Source organism: Corylus avellana, chromosome 1 (genome assembly GCF_965113065.1).
Source record: "Corylus avellana chromosome 1, dhCorAvel1.hap1.2, whole genome shotgun sequence".
NCBI lineage: Eukaryota > Viridiplantae > Streptophyta > Magnoliopsida > Fagales > Betulaceae > Corylus > Corylus avellana.
The window spans coordinates 5,020,815-5,039,642 of NC_142490.1; the positions used below are offsets into that span (position 1 = coordinate 5,020,815).

An 18,828-nucleotide genomic window follows, 5' to 3' on the forward strand; every position below is an offset into this window, starting at 1 on the left:
TAAAAATTGAGTAGTTTTCTTCTGTTCCATTGTTTGGTTAATAAATGAGAAGAGAAAAGAGCAGGGAGATGGAATAAAATGATTCATAATTTCCCTCTTTGACCCACCTGAATTTTCTCCAAAATAGATCTGAAGAGAAAGTTCATGCTAGAATGAAGCATGGCAGATATTGCAGGTTCCCTTCATGAACTAAAATGTGAGATCTCTATGTTTAGATAATCATGAGTAGGTTTTCAACCATATGCTAAGTTGTGATTATGCTAACCATCATATTCAATGGCTACTATCTTTGTCCACATTATACAATATCATCTCCAACACTAAATCAATAGGCCTGGATAAGTTATTGTTCCAAATCTTCAATCTGCAACTGCAATTGTATCCGCATGCAACATTCTTTGATCATCTCAAACTTGAGGTAGAATCAGCGAAAGTCCTGGCCTCTGAAGTTAATCCATTCAGCTGCAATAAATTGACAGTCAATTAGTTAGGAATTAAATGTTTCAAGAAGAATGAGCCTATGTGGCACAAAATTGCAAGCAAGAAGAACCTTTTCCAATTTTATGTCTTATAAATAGGATACAAGACTTACTATAAAATATTTGGATGAGACAGAGTTCAATAACTCTCTCTCAGCAATGACAACCTCTTCTTTAAGAGTGTCATAAAGAGTCTCGACAAGATTTAACAGGAATCCATCCGAGCCATGTTTTGCCAACAGCGAAATTGCCACAGGAAGATTATCATACAGCCCCAGTGGTATGCTCACCTGCAGATATGCAGAAAGAAATCATGTGGTTTTCCAAAGGTCTTAGCATGAACAAGCAATGAAAAAGAAAGATTCTCACGTCTCAAAACAAACAAACAAATACACACGCGCACACACAGAACCTGGCAGAATCCAGATACTCCCGCAATCGACAGCAAGCTAAAAGCTCGGGCACGAAAAGTTTCCAATGAAGTTGATTCTGTTAGTAATTTTGGTGGAGGCCCTGGAACTGTAGGAACTGCTAAGACACCAAAATCCTGAATGATCATCATTCCCAAGTGTTACATAAGCTGGTGGAAAAGGTGAATTCATAAATAAAAGATGGCATCACTATTTTTGCTACTATAAGTTGCTCAATTTTGAAATGTAAACATGGAGTCATAACCGGTAGTGCCACTCTCACTAATCTCACTGCTCTTGGAAAATTTAGGGGAAAAAAGATGACAAAAACCATATTGGAAAACAACAATTAATAATGTTTTTGCAGCAAAACAATATAGGCTAAATATACTAGCTTCATTTTCATCAATAGCATAGAATCATGTTTTATTTATTTGTTTATAGGTTTTGTTTATCACATTAATGAATTGAACCTCCTAGATATGGAACAACTAGAATCACATTACATTACTCCTAGATCTGACTTTTTTAATGCATAGATAGCATCTTTGACTCCTTAGCATCTCTGTTGCCTTGATTGAAGGGATGTCTCTGTTAATGAGAGATAATGGTGTGCCCTATTAAGAGGCATACATGTATGTATGCAAGCACATGCATACAATCTCATAAAACACATCCATAATCACATATTAAGCTCTCAACTTATTTAAAGGAAAAATGTACACTAGTTCTTTTAATTAGAGGATTATGGAATCTTCATAAAGCAGATTCTTAGGTTTCTGATACACTTGGAGGTGGAGAAAGAGAGAGAGAGTACCCCAAGAAGAGCAGTAAGAGCAGTGCGTAATTCCGTCTTCACAGAGTGACAGATATCCATGTTGTCATCTGTTGTCATAAGGGCCTCCCGTACCCGTTCTGCTATCCCAGGACCCAGATCAGGTTTGACAGTACTGACCCATTCACCATGGTTAATCTTGAATTCATGCCTATGATTTTAAAGGTTAATAAGTTCAGGAGCCAATATTTATATAAGAACAGTATCTTCATCTAGCAAGAGCCAGACCAATATAACAGTTATTATTCAAGTCGATCAAATCAATTGAGAGAGTGGAATCTGCACCTTTGAAGCAAGCGCATGGCACTTGAAAGTGCTGCTAAAGATGGTATATTATAATCTTGATCTGCATTCCCTTTACTCGTGAATGGTTTCAAACTTGGAACTTTGTCCTTGACATAGTCCCCAAGGACTGCATGCTTTACAAGATGACCTGCATTATTAGTGAAAACATGAAGTGACATCTCGCTAATGAGAAACATATTGATCTCATTACATACAATGGAGTTATTGTAAATTTATATGGTGTATGAATTCATCCACATACAAAACTAGACACATAACTTATTAATACGAATAATGCATTTACCCCCAAATAACTTTTCCACTGATTTAACAAGGGGTTGAGTAATTCGATCCGTTGGAATGGTTGAAAGCTGGAAACAATCTTCCGCAATAATTATCTGAGTGGGACTTACAGGACCAACATCAGGTAAATGCAGTAGTGCTCGTCCAACTCTGTTCAAAATCACAGGGTCCCTAGCAAACCATCCTGGATGAGAAGTTGGTTCAAAAGAATGAGATGCCAAAAGAAAGAAAAAGGAATTCTACAACATTAGGAGGAAGACATTACTATAGCGCACTACTAAACAAAATAGCAGCAATTGGCCGGTCTATTATATATAGAAAAATTGATGATATGAGTTTGTCATTTGAGTACAACAGAAAGCTTCTACACAAACTGCTTCTGAATGCTTAAACTCTATTACTCATACCATAGGTTATTATGAACACACATAGACACACAAAGACACATACCATAAAGCAGACACGGATAACTGGCAAATGGATAATTCACAAGAAATAAAAGAAGAAACATTTGGGTATGAGCTATTAGGATGAGGAAAACTGGAACAATACAGGTTTTTTGCTGCATAATTGTCTAAACCAGTGTGCCAATCTCAACAATATACAATCACCATTCGGCCATACTTTTCAGGTGCGGAGATGAGTTTTCCCTAGCTAAACTTCAATGTAAGATAAACATCTGAAATCAAGCCATCAAATAGTTGGTTTCTTACCCACGGTATCAAAACTTTGAGCCATAGGAATAACTCCAACAGTAGAAATGGCATCATGTGAAGGCCGAAACCCAAGAATTCCACAATATGAGGCAGGTACTCTTACACTTCCTCCAGTGTCAGATCCTATGATAGCGAGAACTTTTTGGTTCAATCTATTAAGGATGAGCAAAGAAACATAAAGATTGTTCATGAAAGAAAATTACCTAAGGCGAAATCTACAAGCTTTGCACCTACTGCAACAGCAGATCCACTGGAAGATCCTCCAGGTACCCGATCAGGCACACATGGATTTCTAGGTGTGCCATAATGTATGTTTTCTCCATTTATACTGCCAAAAGTGGTCAATCAATTATATGCCCAGTAACAATGATGTGACCATTCAAGGACCTATTTTACCAAGATGAATAACTAAGTGAGAGCCCTCAACTATTTAGGAAGAAATGGGGAACTACACAGAAATATTTCAGTTCAGCATCATGCTCCATATCATTTTAAAGCACAAAAACAATTATTTAGACTAGAATACTTTATACATAGAGATACAATCATAAACATGATTGAATCGACAGCATTTCCCGAAATTCTGATAATTTTCTAAAATACAAACTCATTTCTAATTACTACTGGGAGTTAATGTTAACTTCTTTTACCCAAGAAAAAAAAGAAGGCTAATCAAGTTATTGTTTTCTCAATACTAACCTGTATGCCATTTCATCCATGACAGTTTTACCAACACAGGTGGCACCTTGACTTAAGACGGCCAAAACGGACGGGGCTGTTGATGTGGCAGCCGAATGAGTCCTCAACCAGTCAGGATTTCCAAATCCAGTCACGTATCCATCCACATCAAATCTGTTTCCACATTGAAACGTAAGAGAAAGCTAATATACACACATACACATACACACAAAATCTGCAGAACAACAGATAAAAAAAATGTACACAACATGAAAATGGAAATGTTAAATCATTGATTATTCCAAAAATTTAAAGTAAATTTAATCATTTAATTGATATTCTAACCCTCCTCTCGAATGTGGGCTCGGACTTCTCTCAACAAGTGAAAATAAATTATAGAGTCAGGGAACAGGACCACTACTCCGATCACTTATCCCGAAGGCTTTAACATCATATATGATTTTGCACACACCATCCACACGCGCTCACACTTGAAAAGAGAATAAGCAAAACCTATAATTGAACTCATTACTCATGTTTCAGTACAAAATCAAATGAAAACAAGGGTAATTCTTTGAAATTTCAAGTACCCACCATAGGGTATTAAAAAAGAGTGTAATGTAAAAGGAAAGTAAAAGAAATGGAACTGAAGTAATGACTCACATGTCTTTAACAGCAAAGGTGAGGGCATTCAAGGGAAGCCTATCTGCTGAAGAGCTTGGTTGGAGCAGGAACTTCTCCATGAAAGCTCCATAATCTGAGTCTCTTGCCATGTCTGTTACTGAGCTCTCCGACCGCAGCAGCATATCCAAAACAGAGAAGTTGTGCGGCCAAGGCAAATTTTACTACTCGTAATGCGAAGACGCTATAGTAACATTACTATTTCCCATAGCACGTGGTAAAGTTGCCTTGGCACTTGGCAGTATCACACATTTGCAAGATTGTTTTTTTTTTCTTCAGATTTTACATATAATAGCTTTTTTGTTTTGTTTTTATTTATTTTTATCAGGTTTTAATAATATAGTCCAATGGCAAAGATGAAAGTGTGTAAACGGTTATTTTGAAAGCAACCACATCCACAGCTGTGGATGATGTTTCATGCAGAACAGGGACGGATCCAGAAAGTTGGATGGGGAGGGACCAAGATATATAAATTTTTTGGGGGCAGGGCCATGGCCTATAATTTTTTTTTTTTTTTTTTTTTTTTTAACACCTAAATTTTTTTTTTTTGGGGGGGAATTGGGGAGAGGCCATGGCCATCCCCTGTCCCCTTTTGAATCCGTCTCTGATGCAGAACATCTAGATAAGGGGGCCCCGTATATATATATATATATTGAAAAAAAAAAAAAAAAAAACCTTGGAAAAAAATCCTTGCCTCTTTACTGGTCCACAAATTTGGGAACAAAACACAGTAGATAAGAAAACTGGTGACAAAATATTTATGAATGAGATACAAAGTTTATAGGGACTTCATCTAATCGGGTCCATCAGAGTCGTCGTCAAAGATATACAAGTATGGAATTACAGTCGTCCGTTCATTGAGTGCTTCTTTAGAAGCCTCACTGCTGACTCCAGGAGAAATCCAGCCTAACCGCTGCATGTAAGCTGCATCATAGGCTTCAATGTTCAAGCCTGAAGCAAGAAATAGTTCCAACTCTTTTACAAATCTGTCTGTTCTTGCTCCCAGAAAAGGGTTTGCAGCATTGGAGACTAAAGCCTTGACATCTTCTTGTTTTGTTTCAGGCACCTTTTGATGGTATTTTTGCTCATTCCTGAAACGGGAAAATCATTAGAATGTCAGTACCATCAAATATAATGATTCTTTTATGTTAAACCCTTTCTGGAAAAAGAGAAGAAGGAATAAATTTTGAGAATTGTGCGACTGCTTTACATGATCAACTCATTTTTCAAACAATTTAAGATGAAAGTAGTAATAAAATATTACCTTGTCAAGGACGAATCAATTACACCAAGTATGTGGTGCACAATAATATCAACATCTTCTTCCTACACATGTATCAAAAGGAAACAGTTTGTCAACAAGAGACATTATATGTAGTTGCGTTATAAAACAGGTAGTTAGATATCATTACAACTTCTAGCAATATAGAATTTTTTGGCTGAATATTCAATGAAAACACATTCACATGACTCATTGAGCATCAGTTCCAACAGGGACCTTAGGTATATAGTGACAAATTTGAACTCATAATGGCTGAAATCAGGCAATGAATTCAAATTGGCAAAATAAAACAAAGAAGCAAAATTCAGAAATTTCACCAACATTTGCAACAGCTTCCCCCATATTTACTAAGGAAACATCAAACTGGTTAAGACATGGACCTGCAGCAGAGCTTGAATTTCCCTTCTCAACCAACTTTGGAGCCAGCGGTTTGGCTGAAGATACTTATGAGACTTCCAAAACCGTGATGCATTGAATATGTCATTTATGATACCTGATTGAACACACAGTTAACTGAAAAACATATATACAGGTAACTGTGGTTTTCTCAGAAAATAAAGTAAAAAACAGATGGTCATAAGAACCAAATAAGACCTGGTTCAGTGTAATAGCACTGTAATCTATACTTGTGTGCTCTTGTCAAGATAAAACTGCAGAACCATTACATAAAGTAACATAAGTAAAGACATCTCATAACATAGTAGAAGGGGAAACTCAAAAGAAAAGAAATTGCCAGGAAGATACCTATATCCAAAATCCTGGTTAATGTGATGCTGTTGAAAAGAACTTCCATCATATCCATGTATTATAGTTAAATTTTCAGTCTGCAAATTAGATAAAATGTCCAGTCAGTTATGATAATGGTCTTTCCCCACGCCCTGAACCACCCTTTGAATGTTTTCCAGCCAGACGAGCACGTCTATTACTTTTTGCAACATTTGAGTGCATATTGCTTATCTTAAATGAAAAGCTTTTAAATCATAGATAATCCCAGGATGTTATGTCCAAAACAAAGAGAGTGGGATACACCAGATAAAAGACTATACTGAACCTTGCAGAGAGGACATTTTACAGAAGAAGGCGGGTGAGAGTGCCTGCCAGCAACCACTTTCGTCCATTGTACAATGCAACTGTAACAGAACTTATCTGAAACACAAGAATGGGAATACTAGGCTTAATAAATGACTGCATATTATTTACTGCAGCAATGTCATGCTTGCAAAAAAAAAAAAAAAACTGCAGCATGTTCTCTCCCCTCACAATTGGAGAGTAGATCTATATCAGAGTATATGTATATCTTAATATACTAGTATTATGTTATTTAACACATAATAGTTACTAGTATATATACAAATGTTATTATGTTAGCGTATACATCTACACTAGCATGTTTTAGTTATATAAATATATTTACATGTTAGTATGTATGTATGTATAATATGTTATAATTTAAATATATTCATACCAACATATATATAAATATGTGTGTGTACAAGCTTAACGAGTTGAGTCGAGTCAAGTATGTACCTTTGACTTTGGAAATTACATTACCATAAGATAATTCAATGGCCAGTGGCTATGATTAGTTTCTTTTCAATTTGTAACCTTTAAAACTAAGCAAATCATAAATCTTATAATCTATAAAGAGCATGGAATTGCATTCTATTCCACTACATAGCTTTTCGGAATGAGCGTATAATCTGACTATTGTTTCATATACACAGTGACTTTCACATTTTTGTGAATCAAACTCAGCAGATTATTTCAGGCAATTCTTTCATGGGAAAATGAAACTTAAGCATATAATTAAACTTAATAAAAATTTAAATCTCATATAAACTAGGTTTCGATTAAATTATTAAAAGCACGAGGAGGGTTTCCTTACATAACAATTTGTAAGGTTTTGTAAGAACCCAAATCATGAAGTTGAACAGAAAATCAGTCTTTTAACTTGTTACGCTGATGATAGTGAAAGTTTATGCTACATTTGGCTGGCGGGGAAACGCAAAAATTAAGAAGAATTTTTTTTTTTAAAAAAACGAAACCTTAAATAAATGTTAAATTTTGATAATTTGGAAACTAAACTCAACGTGATAACATAAGTTCCAAAACCCCACTATATTTTCTTCTCCTTCATTTTTCTCGGCAATCAAACACATACACACACAGAGAAAGAGAGAGAGAGAGAGAGAGACGTACGGAAACATTTATCAAGATAGGAATCTTGAACGATGGGTCCGAGGCAGATGGGGCAAGGGTTCGAGTCCCCTGAAGAGCTAGCGCTGCTATTGTTGGACTCCTCGTTCATGGCGCTTCTTTAGTCTTAAGGCTACGAACTCTCAGGAAATCCATATATGTTCATATCACATTTTAGCCTCTGCCAAATAATCTTTCTGATTTCAAAATATCTTATTGGGTTTGGTCCTATTAAATTATTAATGAGTATTAAAATAATAAATTAATTCCAATTCAACTCATTTAATTAAAAAATTCATACTCTTAACTCTAATTTAAAACTTTCATATTGTATTCATATCGAATCATGTCAAAAAAAAATTGTCCACCCTAATTCAAATGATCCATTTTCTAAGATTCATATTCCAATGCTTAGATTTGTAAATTTATTTGACAAATAGATCAAGATCTTTTATTATTAAGAAATAGTCCTTAAATCATTTTTTTAATATTTATAAGATATATTTTAGAATTGTGTAAATTCGTATTTTCTGTATGTATATCAACGAAAGTTTATCAGGATAATAGGTCATACAGTGGGTCATCCATCCCTTAATCTTCAACCTAAAAATTTGAGTTCTGCCATAGGTTAGCGCGATTTGAGAATGAGAAACTTAAGCTTGAAAAATTGTTTATAGTTTTTTTTTTTTTTTAAAAAAAAAAAGGAATCTATTTTAAGGAAATTAAAGAAATAATTTTTGTTTTTTTCAATCAAACCAAAAAATATTGAAAAATACGAAAAATAATTTTTAAAATCATTTTACGCTAAAACAATTAGAACCTACCTATATCAAATTTCATGCGAAAATGATAGGCTCGTGGCTTGTGCATGCAAAGTGCGTGCGCACCAGGTGTCTAGATGACACCACAAGCATATGTACCCAAAAACTAATTTAGATTTAGAGTCTCTTTGAGAAATAGAGCTTTTAAGTCAAAAAGAGCTTTCGGACAAAAGTTTCATTTTTAAGCTTTTGCCAAAAAATACATTTTTAGGCTTTTTGGACCCTTACAAGCACTTTTAAATTTGTTTATTAAACGAGTATTTTTTTCTTGAAATAGGTTTTTTGAGTGTTAAAAGTATTTTTAGGCCATTCAAATGCAATTCCAAACAGGCTCTTAGTGAAAGACAATCCCTTAAGCACAAAAGTTCTTCTAACTTTCAACGTGGGACAAAGTAAAATATAGAAGTGGAGGGAAAGTTGAAGACTTAAAAAAAGGAAAGAAAAACTTATTTTATTGAAATAATCTAGCAACAAGTACTGTATAAACATCATACAAAGAGAGAGAGAGAAAATGAAAAGGAGAGACAAGATACACAAAGTGCTAAAAAAAAATTACATTAGAAAACATGGAAAAATAATGCTTTAACTCCAATAAATTTATCTGTATGAACAATTCATATATCAACTTGCTCTGCTTGACATGAATACTTTGCTTTACCTGCATGAACCTCCATATTGAACAATGCAAGAAATCTTTAGTACTTGAAAATATCACATAATCAGCAAAAGTATTGGGTGTAAAATTAAAACAGAGGTTAAGTAGTTTGTTTTCTGAGAGACTCTTTATACTTAATACAGCAGCAGTTTGCATATATGGCCAAAAGTACATTGAGAATCTTCTCATCAGCTCTCATACATTTACGATTTTTAAAAGTAGCAATTTTAAAAATAATTTTTAAAATCACACTTATTGAAACTGTAGTCCCAAACAAACCCTATGTTTCTTCTACTTACCTCTCAAATCTTTAAGCTGTGCAAGTCCAACCTTGGTACATACAAAACTGAGAATTCCAACTTCTCAACACCTTTGCTACTTGACCATCTTAATCCAATCTCCTGGTTATAGTTGAGATTCCTTTTCCTTACAATTTGTCTAAAAGGCTCAATTGAATAAACAAACTCTTTCCTGGCTTCTTCCAAGTCATAACAAGGCTGCTTCTTCATTTCTGGAGTAGGGCAAAAGGGTTTTCCCTTTCTCTGCTTCTCATCAAGAAAAGGTGTGATTGGTTCAAACCAAAAGGACTCTTTCTTTGCCAATTTGACAGGATATGTTTCACAAGTGTCAGCATCATAAATAAATATTTCAACAGGATTCCATTCATCCAAAGCTTTATGCCTATCCTTATTCATGTTACCTAAAATGTGTTCTTCAAACTCCTTTGAAGGTAGAATCTTGAAGCTATCCCAACGTATATGATCTGTCGTAAGTTTGATTCTAAATGGCCACGAGTCATTAGTTTCTGCAGGAAAAGTGCTACAAACTTCCTTACACTTCTTGCTACAGCTGCCTTCTCTTGCCATTTTCTTCATCATGGAAATGAACTGAACAAATTTTTCTTCATGGTTGGTCAAGGGCTCATGCCTTTTAAAGAGTTTTTTTCTTCTTTGTCAGTTATATCATTAAGTGCATTTCCTCAGCTTGCTCCTATCCAACTATCAGATTTTGCTGTTACCCACATTATTGATATCAGGGTAAGTTACTGTCAGGCTGAATCCAACGCATGCTACCATCTCCATATATGATAGCTCACATCATAATAATATCCTAATTAATGAAGCAATATATGTGGTTCATGACAAAAGAATTAAATGATTTGTAGTATAATTAAGTAGGCCTTCTCTGACTTCTTAATTACTTTTAAGAGAGGTCTTCTCATAGATAAATTGACCCCCTTTTTTTCTTTTTCCTTTTTTTTTTTTTTTTTTTTTTTTTTGTAAATTTTTGTTTCCCGTCTTTTGTTTTATTTTCTCAAAACAAAAACTTTCTAAAAACACCGTTTTTACATTTATGTCGCGTCATAACACTTTTTCAAATGAAAAACAAAAAACACCTCAAAACGTGTTAAGAAACAGGAGAATTGTCTTGCACCTTTAAAGAATGAGTTAATTTTATCAAATTTGGAAACCCACTGTAGTAACTAATTTTACGAGCCCCCGTTTTTAGGGGTAGCTTAATTGGCTAGGAATTACGCCTCATAAAACGCAAGATATTAGTTCGAATCCCCCTATTTCTTTTTCCTCTCCTTGCATAGACATTTCAATAAAAAAATAAAAAATTACTAGCCACCCCACCCTTCTAACACAGGAAAAAAAAATCCTTCCTCCTCCAGTAATCACTAGGAAATGCAGGATTCTTCTAACAATTAAGAGTTTTGGTAGGATATGTGCCACAAGCAAATTATTGAATAAAATTGCATCATGTATATATTATTGAGAGTAAAATTTTCTCATGCCATTGGCATGTTGCATTGTGCACCCCTTTCAATTTCATGTTTGCTTCACTAGGCTCAAGTCGTAAATCATTAGCCTCTGTCTTGAGCCTGATGAGCTTGAAAACAAACTTTGGAGTACCCAGCTGTACAAGTATCATTAATTATAAGTATCTAAACATTATCCTAGAAGTTAATCCCAATAATGGATAATTCTTTTTAAATCAGCTGCCCTCATAATTACAAAGTTTAATACTATAAAAATAATATAAAAATGAAGGTAACAAACTTATACGAGTCGAGCCGAGTTTATACAAGTTCAGTTTGTTTAATAGACGAGTCTAAATTTCTATTCAAGCTCGGTTCATCCATTAAATGAACAAAACTATAGTCGAGCTCGAGCCGTTTACGAACAACTGAGTTCATTTATAGCCCTACTCTTCACGTTGTTCTTTAATTTCCTCTTTCAACCTGGCTTTGATACCAATTGCTGGATCTTTGAATATTTTTGTATGGATGATTTCTCTTGTTAGAGTGAAAATCCAAGAGGAAAACAAAACTGAGAAAATGGCAGAAAAAATCGAATGAATAACCCACTGCCCCCATAGCCTAGGCTTCCATGCACCTCTTCATGAAGAGTTATCAGTTATCACCATCCATGGAGATCATAGGGTGCAGGGGTGACCACCATTGTTATGGTGTAATCACACCCCTCTACACTATTTCTTTAAGAATTACCATGATCAATTAGCAGGCCTAGAAAAGTTTAGTGAATTTTGCTTGTTTCTCTGATACACTACAGCTGTGAAATAGTCCAAGCAGTACAGGGGAAATGTCTTTAGCAATATCTTTATGAACAAGTGATGGCTGCCTTCTGATATTGCCGGCACATAATGGTCATAGAGCATCCATCATATGGAATTTCTTTTCTTAATTTGGATAGAGAACTTATGGATAAATTTAATACCATCTTCATCCTCCACACAGAGGAAATCTAATGGTACAAAATTTAAGACCCAACATAAAAGTATTTCATACAAAGCTGAGCTTTTCCTTCTAATTGAGGCATCTCTACCTTTGTCCTTGCAACTTTAGCTTACACATCTGTAATTCATTGAGCTGCACCTTCATTTTGTCAAGCTCTTTCTTCATTATCTTTATCTCTTTCCGGGAATTCATCCATCCCCTCGTGGATACTTTAAGAATTGCCTGAATCTTTGTTCTTCTATAATTTGATCCAGAAGCTGTCATTGACCTTGTCATGTTTACTTGCTCTAAGAGGATGAATCGTGTCATGATTTTCGCAGGCAGCCGGTCGTTCTTCATCACGTGCTCACGTGCTTCTTGGGATAGTCTATGGTAATCTAGGGTTTTACATACACTTACTCTCTCTTCTTCTGTCAAGCTAGGGTGTGCCTGCACAGTTGCTCCCAAAGAAGTATTCAGACGCAGTTTAGAGTTAAAGTGCTTCTGTGACTGGTTATGAGGTCCATTAATAAAATTCCATAACACTAAAATAGAGCATGGGTTTTGAAGGGTTAAGAGCTTGTTTGGAGTTGCGTTAAGAAGCTTAAAAAGTACTTAAAATACTCTTTTAAGGCAAGAGTCCATTTGGTAAAAAACTTAAAAAACCGCTTTTAAAACTTTTTTGCTCTAAAACAACTCGAAACTGCATTTTTAAAAGCTTGAAAATGTGGCTTTTTCTATAAATAAAAACTATATTTTCCAATGCAATTTCAAATACGTTTTAAGCTTTGAACTTTGCAGCCATCGAGCTTTTAAAATATCCAATCAAAAACACATGAACTCTCCATTTTATGATGTTCAGCAACTGAATTTTCAGACAATGTTGATTATTGGGAAGGAAAATATTTCCGTACCTTGAGATACATGTCAATGGCTGTATAAAGGTTGTCATCACAAAACCTGGCATCTTTTGGCAATGCTTCTACAAGTGACTGGAAACGTTTGGCACTAAGCTTCTCATCCCTTGAAACCAGTGTAAGATAATCATCCACCAACCTTCCCACAACAAATAGTTTTGGTGTGGGTTTGCTTGCAGCAAAAGAAACATAAGATTCTACCACCCTAATAACAATGCCCACATCACAAGCACTATCATCATCTCCATAGTTCTTAACTAAGAGATCCGGAACACGACACTGCTCCAACATGAAAGAGATTCTTCTTTCTAGCATATTCAGCAATTCAGAATTGATTTTCACCATTAAAGCTACCTTGAGAAGGTGTAGTAGAAAATTGCAAGAAACAGAATTTTCCTCAACAGGAAGCAGCTTAATCAAGCATTCAGTGGTAACTTTTTGCAACTGGTGAGTCATATGCTTGGGATTCAAACTGTGAAGTCCAAAAGTGATTCTTGAAAGCCGTTTCGCAGTCCAGTGAGCTATACAAGATCCCACAAGCTCTGATCTCACCGCTTTGCTTTTAATGGATTGAATCACTTCAATAAAATGATCTATTCTAAGGGCTGAAACATCTTCAAACCACCATTTCTCATGTCTGTCTTCAAGCACTGAGTTCTCAACATTATTTGCTTGAACATTCAAGGCGATGGCTTCTGAGCATCTCTTCACAATTCCCAACTCTTTGGCCCAGTAAGAAATGGGCTCACAACTTTTGAAAATCTGAAATGTGTCTTTCCATGAGGTAAGGATTAAGAAGCTTAGAAAAGCCTCAGTTTTGGATATGAGATTTCCTTGTTCAAGATCATCAGTCATTTCCAAGAAATGTGCAGCACTATATAATGGAGCAATGTTGGCTGCTGTTAGATCAACCTTCCATCCGTAACAAAATTTCACTACTGATTCGAAAGTTTCTGTTCCACCTGGAAGATTGTCTAGTTGCAAGTCTGTCTTGCCATTGCTTCTTCTATCAAATACCAGTCTATTCAAATACATACTTCTTGAGACCATAGGGAGCTGACAAAAAACAAAAAATAAAAAAATAAAAGTTCTTTCAATTGAAGTTTAATGAATCTGGACCTGATATCTTGTATGATTAGCAAAGATTCTATAGCTAATATATTAAGCTAATCGAATATTTGTATGAACTGAAAACAGAGTAATTGAAAGCAGAGTGATTGAGTGCACCTTGTGCAAGTAAAAGGTTGAATGTCCAACTTGTATGATCAGATCACTTGTGACTTTTGTTCGGATAATCCTGCATGGAATATGTACTACAACGATCAAAATCAAAAATAAAAAATCAATATAACTCTATACATAGAGAGGAGGAGGGTGTTGTGTGTGTTTACCAATCCTGGTTTCTTCTTTCTAGAGCTTCGGCAACCATGCTGACATTTGCTGGAAAAATGACACATCGGTTGCACTTCCTACCAGATATTGAGCGACCAATTAAATTCTGTGTGTCATGACTCTTCCTTCCCATTGTAGGTTTATCATGTTCTGCAGGGATGGCACATTTGTATTGCATTCTGCTCTCGAGGCTTCCTTATTGAGATTATGCAATATTTGTTTTGAAGTGGTTATATAACTTATATGTCATTAAGAAGGTTTGTTGCCTTTTGCCATCCCTCGAGTCATTTTAGGTACAGGTGAAAAGCGTGGACAGAATGGAGCCAACGCCTTGATAATATCATCCACTTAATAGATAGACATCGACCCACCTTTCTCCATCAGTGTCAACTCTCATTAAAACGAAAATAACGAAAGAAAGTTAGCTTACTCATTCAATGGTTGAAATATAATGAATTTTCAAAGTTCTGCTCTTCTGTGTTTGGCAATAGAATGAAAAAATGGAGTGAGACGATCATGTAGCAGCAGATATGATTGATAAGAGAGAAAAAAAAAAAAAGAATCTTTTGTATAAAAAAGTGAAAAAATTTGTTTTGTAGTGATTTTTTTATTTAAATAGTAATAAAAAGTAATTGATGTGATGTAAAAAATAAAAATATTAGAGTTGATTTTGAGAATAATTTTTTTGATTTTTAAGTCCGGTCCAGTCTAACCCTTTGCCAAACACAGCCTTTGGTTGAGTTTCATCGCTCACAACAAATGTTACACAAATATAATGAGGTGAGTAGCATTCAATATCCTATTATTCCTACTCTTTTGGCTCCTCTGTTTAGATACTAAAAAAATTATTTGTACAAATTGTTGATATGGTGGCTTGTACTTTAGCATTCCACCCACACATTAACATGGCTTATCATCCCTAGTATTGGTGGAAAAGTTTGGTCTTTCACTTGAAGCCTTTTCTTATCTATAAAAGGAGTGCGCATTAAATTCTAGAATTATTGTCCCAAATGAATTTGGCTTTCTCAAACTTACTTATGAAGCTTTCTTAGCTCACCTTGAGATGATAAGTAGTAAATTAATAAAAATGATGAATATGATAAACAAATTTACTAAAATAATAATTAAAATTTTGTATAATAAAATATACTATATATATATAGCCTAACAGGCAGAAAGAGGACATTTCCCCAAACATATTATAAATAGACCCAAGACCCATATATTGGATCTCAGGACTTACGAACAAAAAATGGCCTACACCCGTTGCTCAGTAATAACGCTCCTGAGAGAAAGCACCTTCTAGGCTTCTAACGGTCATTTCTTCTTCAAGAACACAAAGCACGGAGACGGAGGGAGAGGTCAATGCAGGAGACCTTTTACTTCAAAACCCAAACCCACCTGTCGCATAAATTTTTTCTTTCATACCCAATTGCTGAAATGAATACTTCCCTATGTAATACCACCATTTTTGCACCGCAATTGTCTTTTATTCGCTCCTCGCTTTTGCTTTCTCATCGAACCCAGATACAAAACCCAATTATCTGTGCAAGAAAGTCTCAACAACCAGTTATATGTGCAAGAAAAAGCAAAAGAAGAAATGGGTCTCAAAGATTAACGCGGTTCGCACTCGAATTGATTTCAATCATGGCCTCAAAAACCAACATTTTACCACAGCCGTTAGATTTGGTAATTGGGGAAATCGGCTGTGGAGATGGAAATGGAGGAGGGGGTGTGTGGTTTTGGAAGGTGTTTGGAGGAGGAGGCTTTGATGGGTGGAGAAGGAAAAGGAAGAGAAACATGTTGCTTCTTGGGTTATTGCTGATTTTTGGTTTGGGTTTGTTGTTTGGGAAAGAGTTAGAGCGCAATGTGCTTTGTGGGTGTTTGGGTATTGGTCTGCTTGATGCTGTTTTGATTCAGTGGTGGGGAAAGAGAAGAAGTAAAGATTGGGTTTTGGGGTTATGTGTAGGTGGGGTTTTGATGGGTTTTGGATTAAGGAGGGAGCAGGTGCAAAAATGGGTTGCAAGGGTTAGGGTTTGTCCTCCAATGATGGAGATTGGCAGAAGAAGAAGAGGTAAAGGTGGTAGAGCATTGTGAAACAGCTCTATAAAACAAAGATGGAGGTTTGATTTTTCCTTTCTAGAATGTCATTGTTTAATCTTTTTTCTTGTCATGGACAGTGAAAAGATGATTCATTTAATTCTTTGTGTGCATTTTTTCCTATAATCATAATATGTATTCTTTGATCGAAAATTTATATGAACTTGTTGTTGGTAGTCCGATTAGTGATTGTCAATTTGAAGTACTTTGCAGTCTGCATAGAGTCGAAAATCATGGTATCTTGAAATGTAGCATTAGCACCCGAACTTCTCTGTATGTGCTCCTATTGAAGTGAAAGTGGTTTTCTAAGGGCTAGCTAGCTGTTTTTTGATACTTAATTACATCAACAAGCTCTTATATCTGCCCAGGGAAATACCCCAAAGACCTTCCCGTCTTATATGTTCTCTCTTTTCTCAACAAAGAAGCGCATGAAGGGAGTACAACTCCATTTCTCCACACCCCCCCCCCCCCCCCCCCCCTTTTTAGATTAACTGCAGAACCATGACTGAGTTGAAATAGTTTCATGGGCAAATGATCACATCAGTTATAAAAAAGCGCAATCCCCTTCAGGCCTGAGCAGGCTTATTGATATCATGCACAAGTTCTGACGCTGGAGACTTCAATTTTGCAAACCTGGCCTTTAACCAAATTGAGTGCCTAGTTTATACATTTGGAACTCTATGATAAAAGGTTAACATTAGAACCTAGATGAGGCTTTGTTTATGTATAGAGAAATGCAGCAAAAGGGTTGGTCGTTGAACCATTTTACCTTCCCTTCTGTGCTCAAATCATGTTCATGCATATGGATAAAAGTTTAATCACTACTAGAATACAAGAGGATACAAGAATGATTTTTATCTTTTCTCTTCATGAAAGTGTGATTCTAGTTGACCAAGTGAGAAGCTGCATAATCGAGCAGAGTTTATGTTCATTCTAACATATTGGGTAGGGTTGGTGCATAGTGTTAAGAATATTATTTGTTATTTACTTTTTTAGGTATTATTAGTCTACTAGGTTTACCTTTTCTTATTCTACTAGGTTTACCTTTCCTTATTCTACTAGGTTTACATTTCCTTAATCTATTAGGTTACTTGTCTCTCTATAAATAGAGGCATCTGTATTCATTATTAATAGAAGAGTCAATACAATGTAGTCCATTGTGTGTTTTCGCTCTCTCTCTCTCTTCTCTCTCTTTCTTCCGCTTCTAATATATTATCCAATATATTTAACATGGTATCAGAGCCACCTTTCTGTGGCCTCCAATAAACGTCTTTGACGTTTTCCGGCAAAGACGTTTTCCGGCGCCGCTAGTGTTATCTGGCGCATCCATCCCTCTGTCCCTCACGGTTCTGTATCTTCTCCTCGAAGTTTTCAACAGATCACTATACCGCTTGAAAGCCCGGAAGCCAACCATCACAGCGCTGCCTCACTTAGTCCCATCGGAGCCCTCACGCGCCGCCCAAAGGTTCAGCAATTTCGCCACTGACGTTCTGCCACCGGCCGCCACGGTGGTCCAATTGCTTCTCTTAGGCCACCGATCGATAGATCTGCTCCCCATGACTCCAGAACTGCAACCAAAATCCAGATCCAGTGTTCCACGCGCTCTCACGCGCCACTTATATATTTGCGTGTGAGATCCATGCGCCGCCTCCAGTCGCGCGTGTCCACACGCGCTAGAAGCTCCAACAGCCACGTCAGCCCTAAGTGCAACGTCAGCAGAGACACGTCAGCCTTGAGTGCCACGTCAGCCCTGAGTGCCACATCAGCTTACATGCCACGTCATCAGCCACTGCAATGTCAACACATCAGCCACGTCAGCACCTTGATAGGGTTAACTTTTTCATCGTTGACCATTGACTTTGACTTTAACCATTGAAAAAGTTGACCTGGTGTTTTCTACTCAATTTTTCGTCATGATTTCAAATTTGTGGTCTATTTTTGCTTTTGGCATCTCTATATGGTAGAAAACAAGATTCTTTTCTAAATTTAGGCATTTGTTTTGTGCTGTTCAAGTTGGTTCATGCATTGTTCAATTTGGTTCTATAGCCTTTATCTTTGGCACAGTTCAATCCGGTTCATTCTTTTTGCGGTAGGCACTCTCAGGTCAGACCAATCTTTCCTTAGGTCCATGGGTTTTCGGGCCAAAGAAGCCCTTTTAACCGGCCCACTTATGCCTTGTCAAATGCCGCCATCACCGGTCACTGCAGCCTCTCCTAGGCCATTGATCCATTACTAATGAGAATTTTTTGGGTCAGACCTTTCAACGGTCCAAGGGTTTGAAGCATGATTAGCCTCTTCAACCGACCATTTTTCTCCCTACTTAGCTCAGCCGACCAGG

At 36.2% G+C, this 18,828-nt stretch overlaps 4 protein-coding genes across 4 annotated transcripts; 1 reads left to right on the plus strand and 3 right to left on the minus strand.

Annotated features, from left to right (window-relative positions):
* Nucleotides 1-4,583, minus strand: AMI1 (amidase 1). Its single transcript, XM_059582517.2, has 10 exons — nt 4,370-4,583; nt 3,728-3,880; nt 3,232-3,356; nt 3,026-3,151; nt 2,314-2,496; nt 2,010-2,157; nt 1,707-1,875; nt 892-1,026; nt 593-769; nt 1-462 (listed from the first exon to the last, which is right to left on the minus strand). The coding sequence occupies exons 1-10, from the start codon at nt 4,510-4,512 to the stop codon at nt 403-405; spliced, it is 1,419 nt and encodes a 472-aa protein (XP_059438500.1). The 5' UTR covers nt 4,513-4,583; the 3' UTR covers nt 1-402.
* Nucleotides 4,584-5,063: 480 nt separating this feature from the next.
* On the minus strand, nt 5,064-8,043 carry LOC132171580 (RING/U-box superfamily protein). The gene is made up of 8 exons (XM_059582942.1): nt 8,021-8,043; nt 7,869-7,986; nt 6,721-6,815; nt 6,414-6,493; nt 6,264-6,319; nt 6,050-6,162; nt 5,652-5,713; nt 5,064-5,478 (listed from the first exon to the last, which is right to left on the minus strand). The coding sequence occupies exons 2-8, from the start codon at nt 7,975-7,977 to the stop codon at nt 5,181-5,183; spliced, it is 813 nt and encodes a 270-aa protein (XP_059438925.1). The 5' UTR covers nt 7,978-7,986; nt 8,021-8,043; the 3' UTR covers nt 5,064-5,180.
* A 3,969-nt stretch (nt 8,044-12,012) lies between these two features.
* On the minus strand, nt 12,013-14,603 carry LOC132171556 (root phototropism protein 3). Its single transcript, XM_059582907.2, has 4 exons — nt 14,390-14,603; nt 14,226-14,295; nt 12,996-14,054; nt 12,013-12,531 (listed from the first exon to the last, which is right to left on the minus strand). The coding sequence occupies exons 1-4, from the start codon at nt 14,566-14,568 to the stop codon at nt 12,187-12,189; spliced, it is 1,653 nt and encodes a 550-aa protein (XP_059438890.2). The 5' UTR covers nt 14,569-14,603; the 3' UTR covers nt 12,013-12,186.
* Nucleotides 14,604-15,727: 1,124 nt separating this feature from the next.
* LOC132168618 (uncharacterized) lies at nt 15,728-16,918 on the plus strand. Its single transcript, XM_059579610.2, has one exon. It carries the CDS (start codon nt 15,756-15,758, stop codon nt 16,485-16,487), a length of 732 nt encoding a protein of 243 aa, XP_059435593.2. The 5' UTR covers nt 15,728-15,755; the 3' UTR covers nt 16,488-16,918.
* Nucleotides 16,919-18,828: the final 1,910 nt, after the last annotated feature.

Bases quoted from the DNA above. Each gene is read 5' to 3' on its own strand.
- LOC132171556 (XM_059582907.2), bottom strand. From the start codon at position 14,568: ATGCAATACAAATGTGCCATCCCTGCAGAACATGATAAACCTACAATG. The intron at 14,055-14,225 runs GTGCACTCAATC...GTTTTTTGTCAG, and splicing joins CAACCTTTTACTTGCACAAG to CTCCCTATGGTCTCAAGAAG. The intron at 12,532-12,995 runs GTACGGAAATAT...GCAACTGTGCAG, and splicing joins CCATTGACATGTATCTCAAG to GCACACCCTAGCTTGACAGA.
- LOC132168618 (XM_059579610.2), top strand. From the start codon at position 15,756: ATGCAGGAGACCTTTTACTTCAAAACCCAAACCCACCTGTCGCATAAA.
- AMI1 (XM_059582517.2), bottom strand. From the start codon at position 4,512: ATGCTGCTGCGGTCGGAGAGCTCAGTAACAGACATGGCAAGAGACTCA. The intron at 2,497-3,025 runs GTAAGAAACCAA...CTTCTCATCCAG, and splicing joins TCAAAGTTTTGATACCGTGG to GATGGTTTGCTAGGGACCCT. The intron at 770-891 runs GTTCTGTGTGTG...GCATATCTGCAG, and splicing joins GAGTATCTGGATTCTGCCAG to GTGAGCATACCACTGGGGCT.
- LOC132171580 (XM_059582942.1), bottom strand. From the start codon at position 7,977: ATGAACGAGGAGTCCAACAATAGCAGCGCTAGCTCTTCAGGGGACTCG. The intron at 6,163-6,263 runs GTCTTATTTGGT...GTGTTCAATCAG, and splicing joins GTGCTATTACACTGAACCAG to GTATCATAAATGACATATTC. The intron at 5,714-6,049 runs GTCCATGTCTTA...ATACATGTGTAG, and splicing joins AAATTCAAGCTCTGCTGCAG to GAAGAAGATGTTGATATTAT.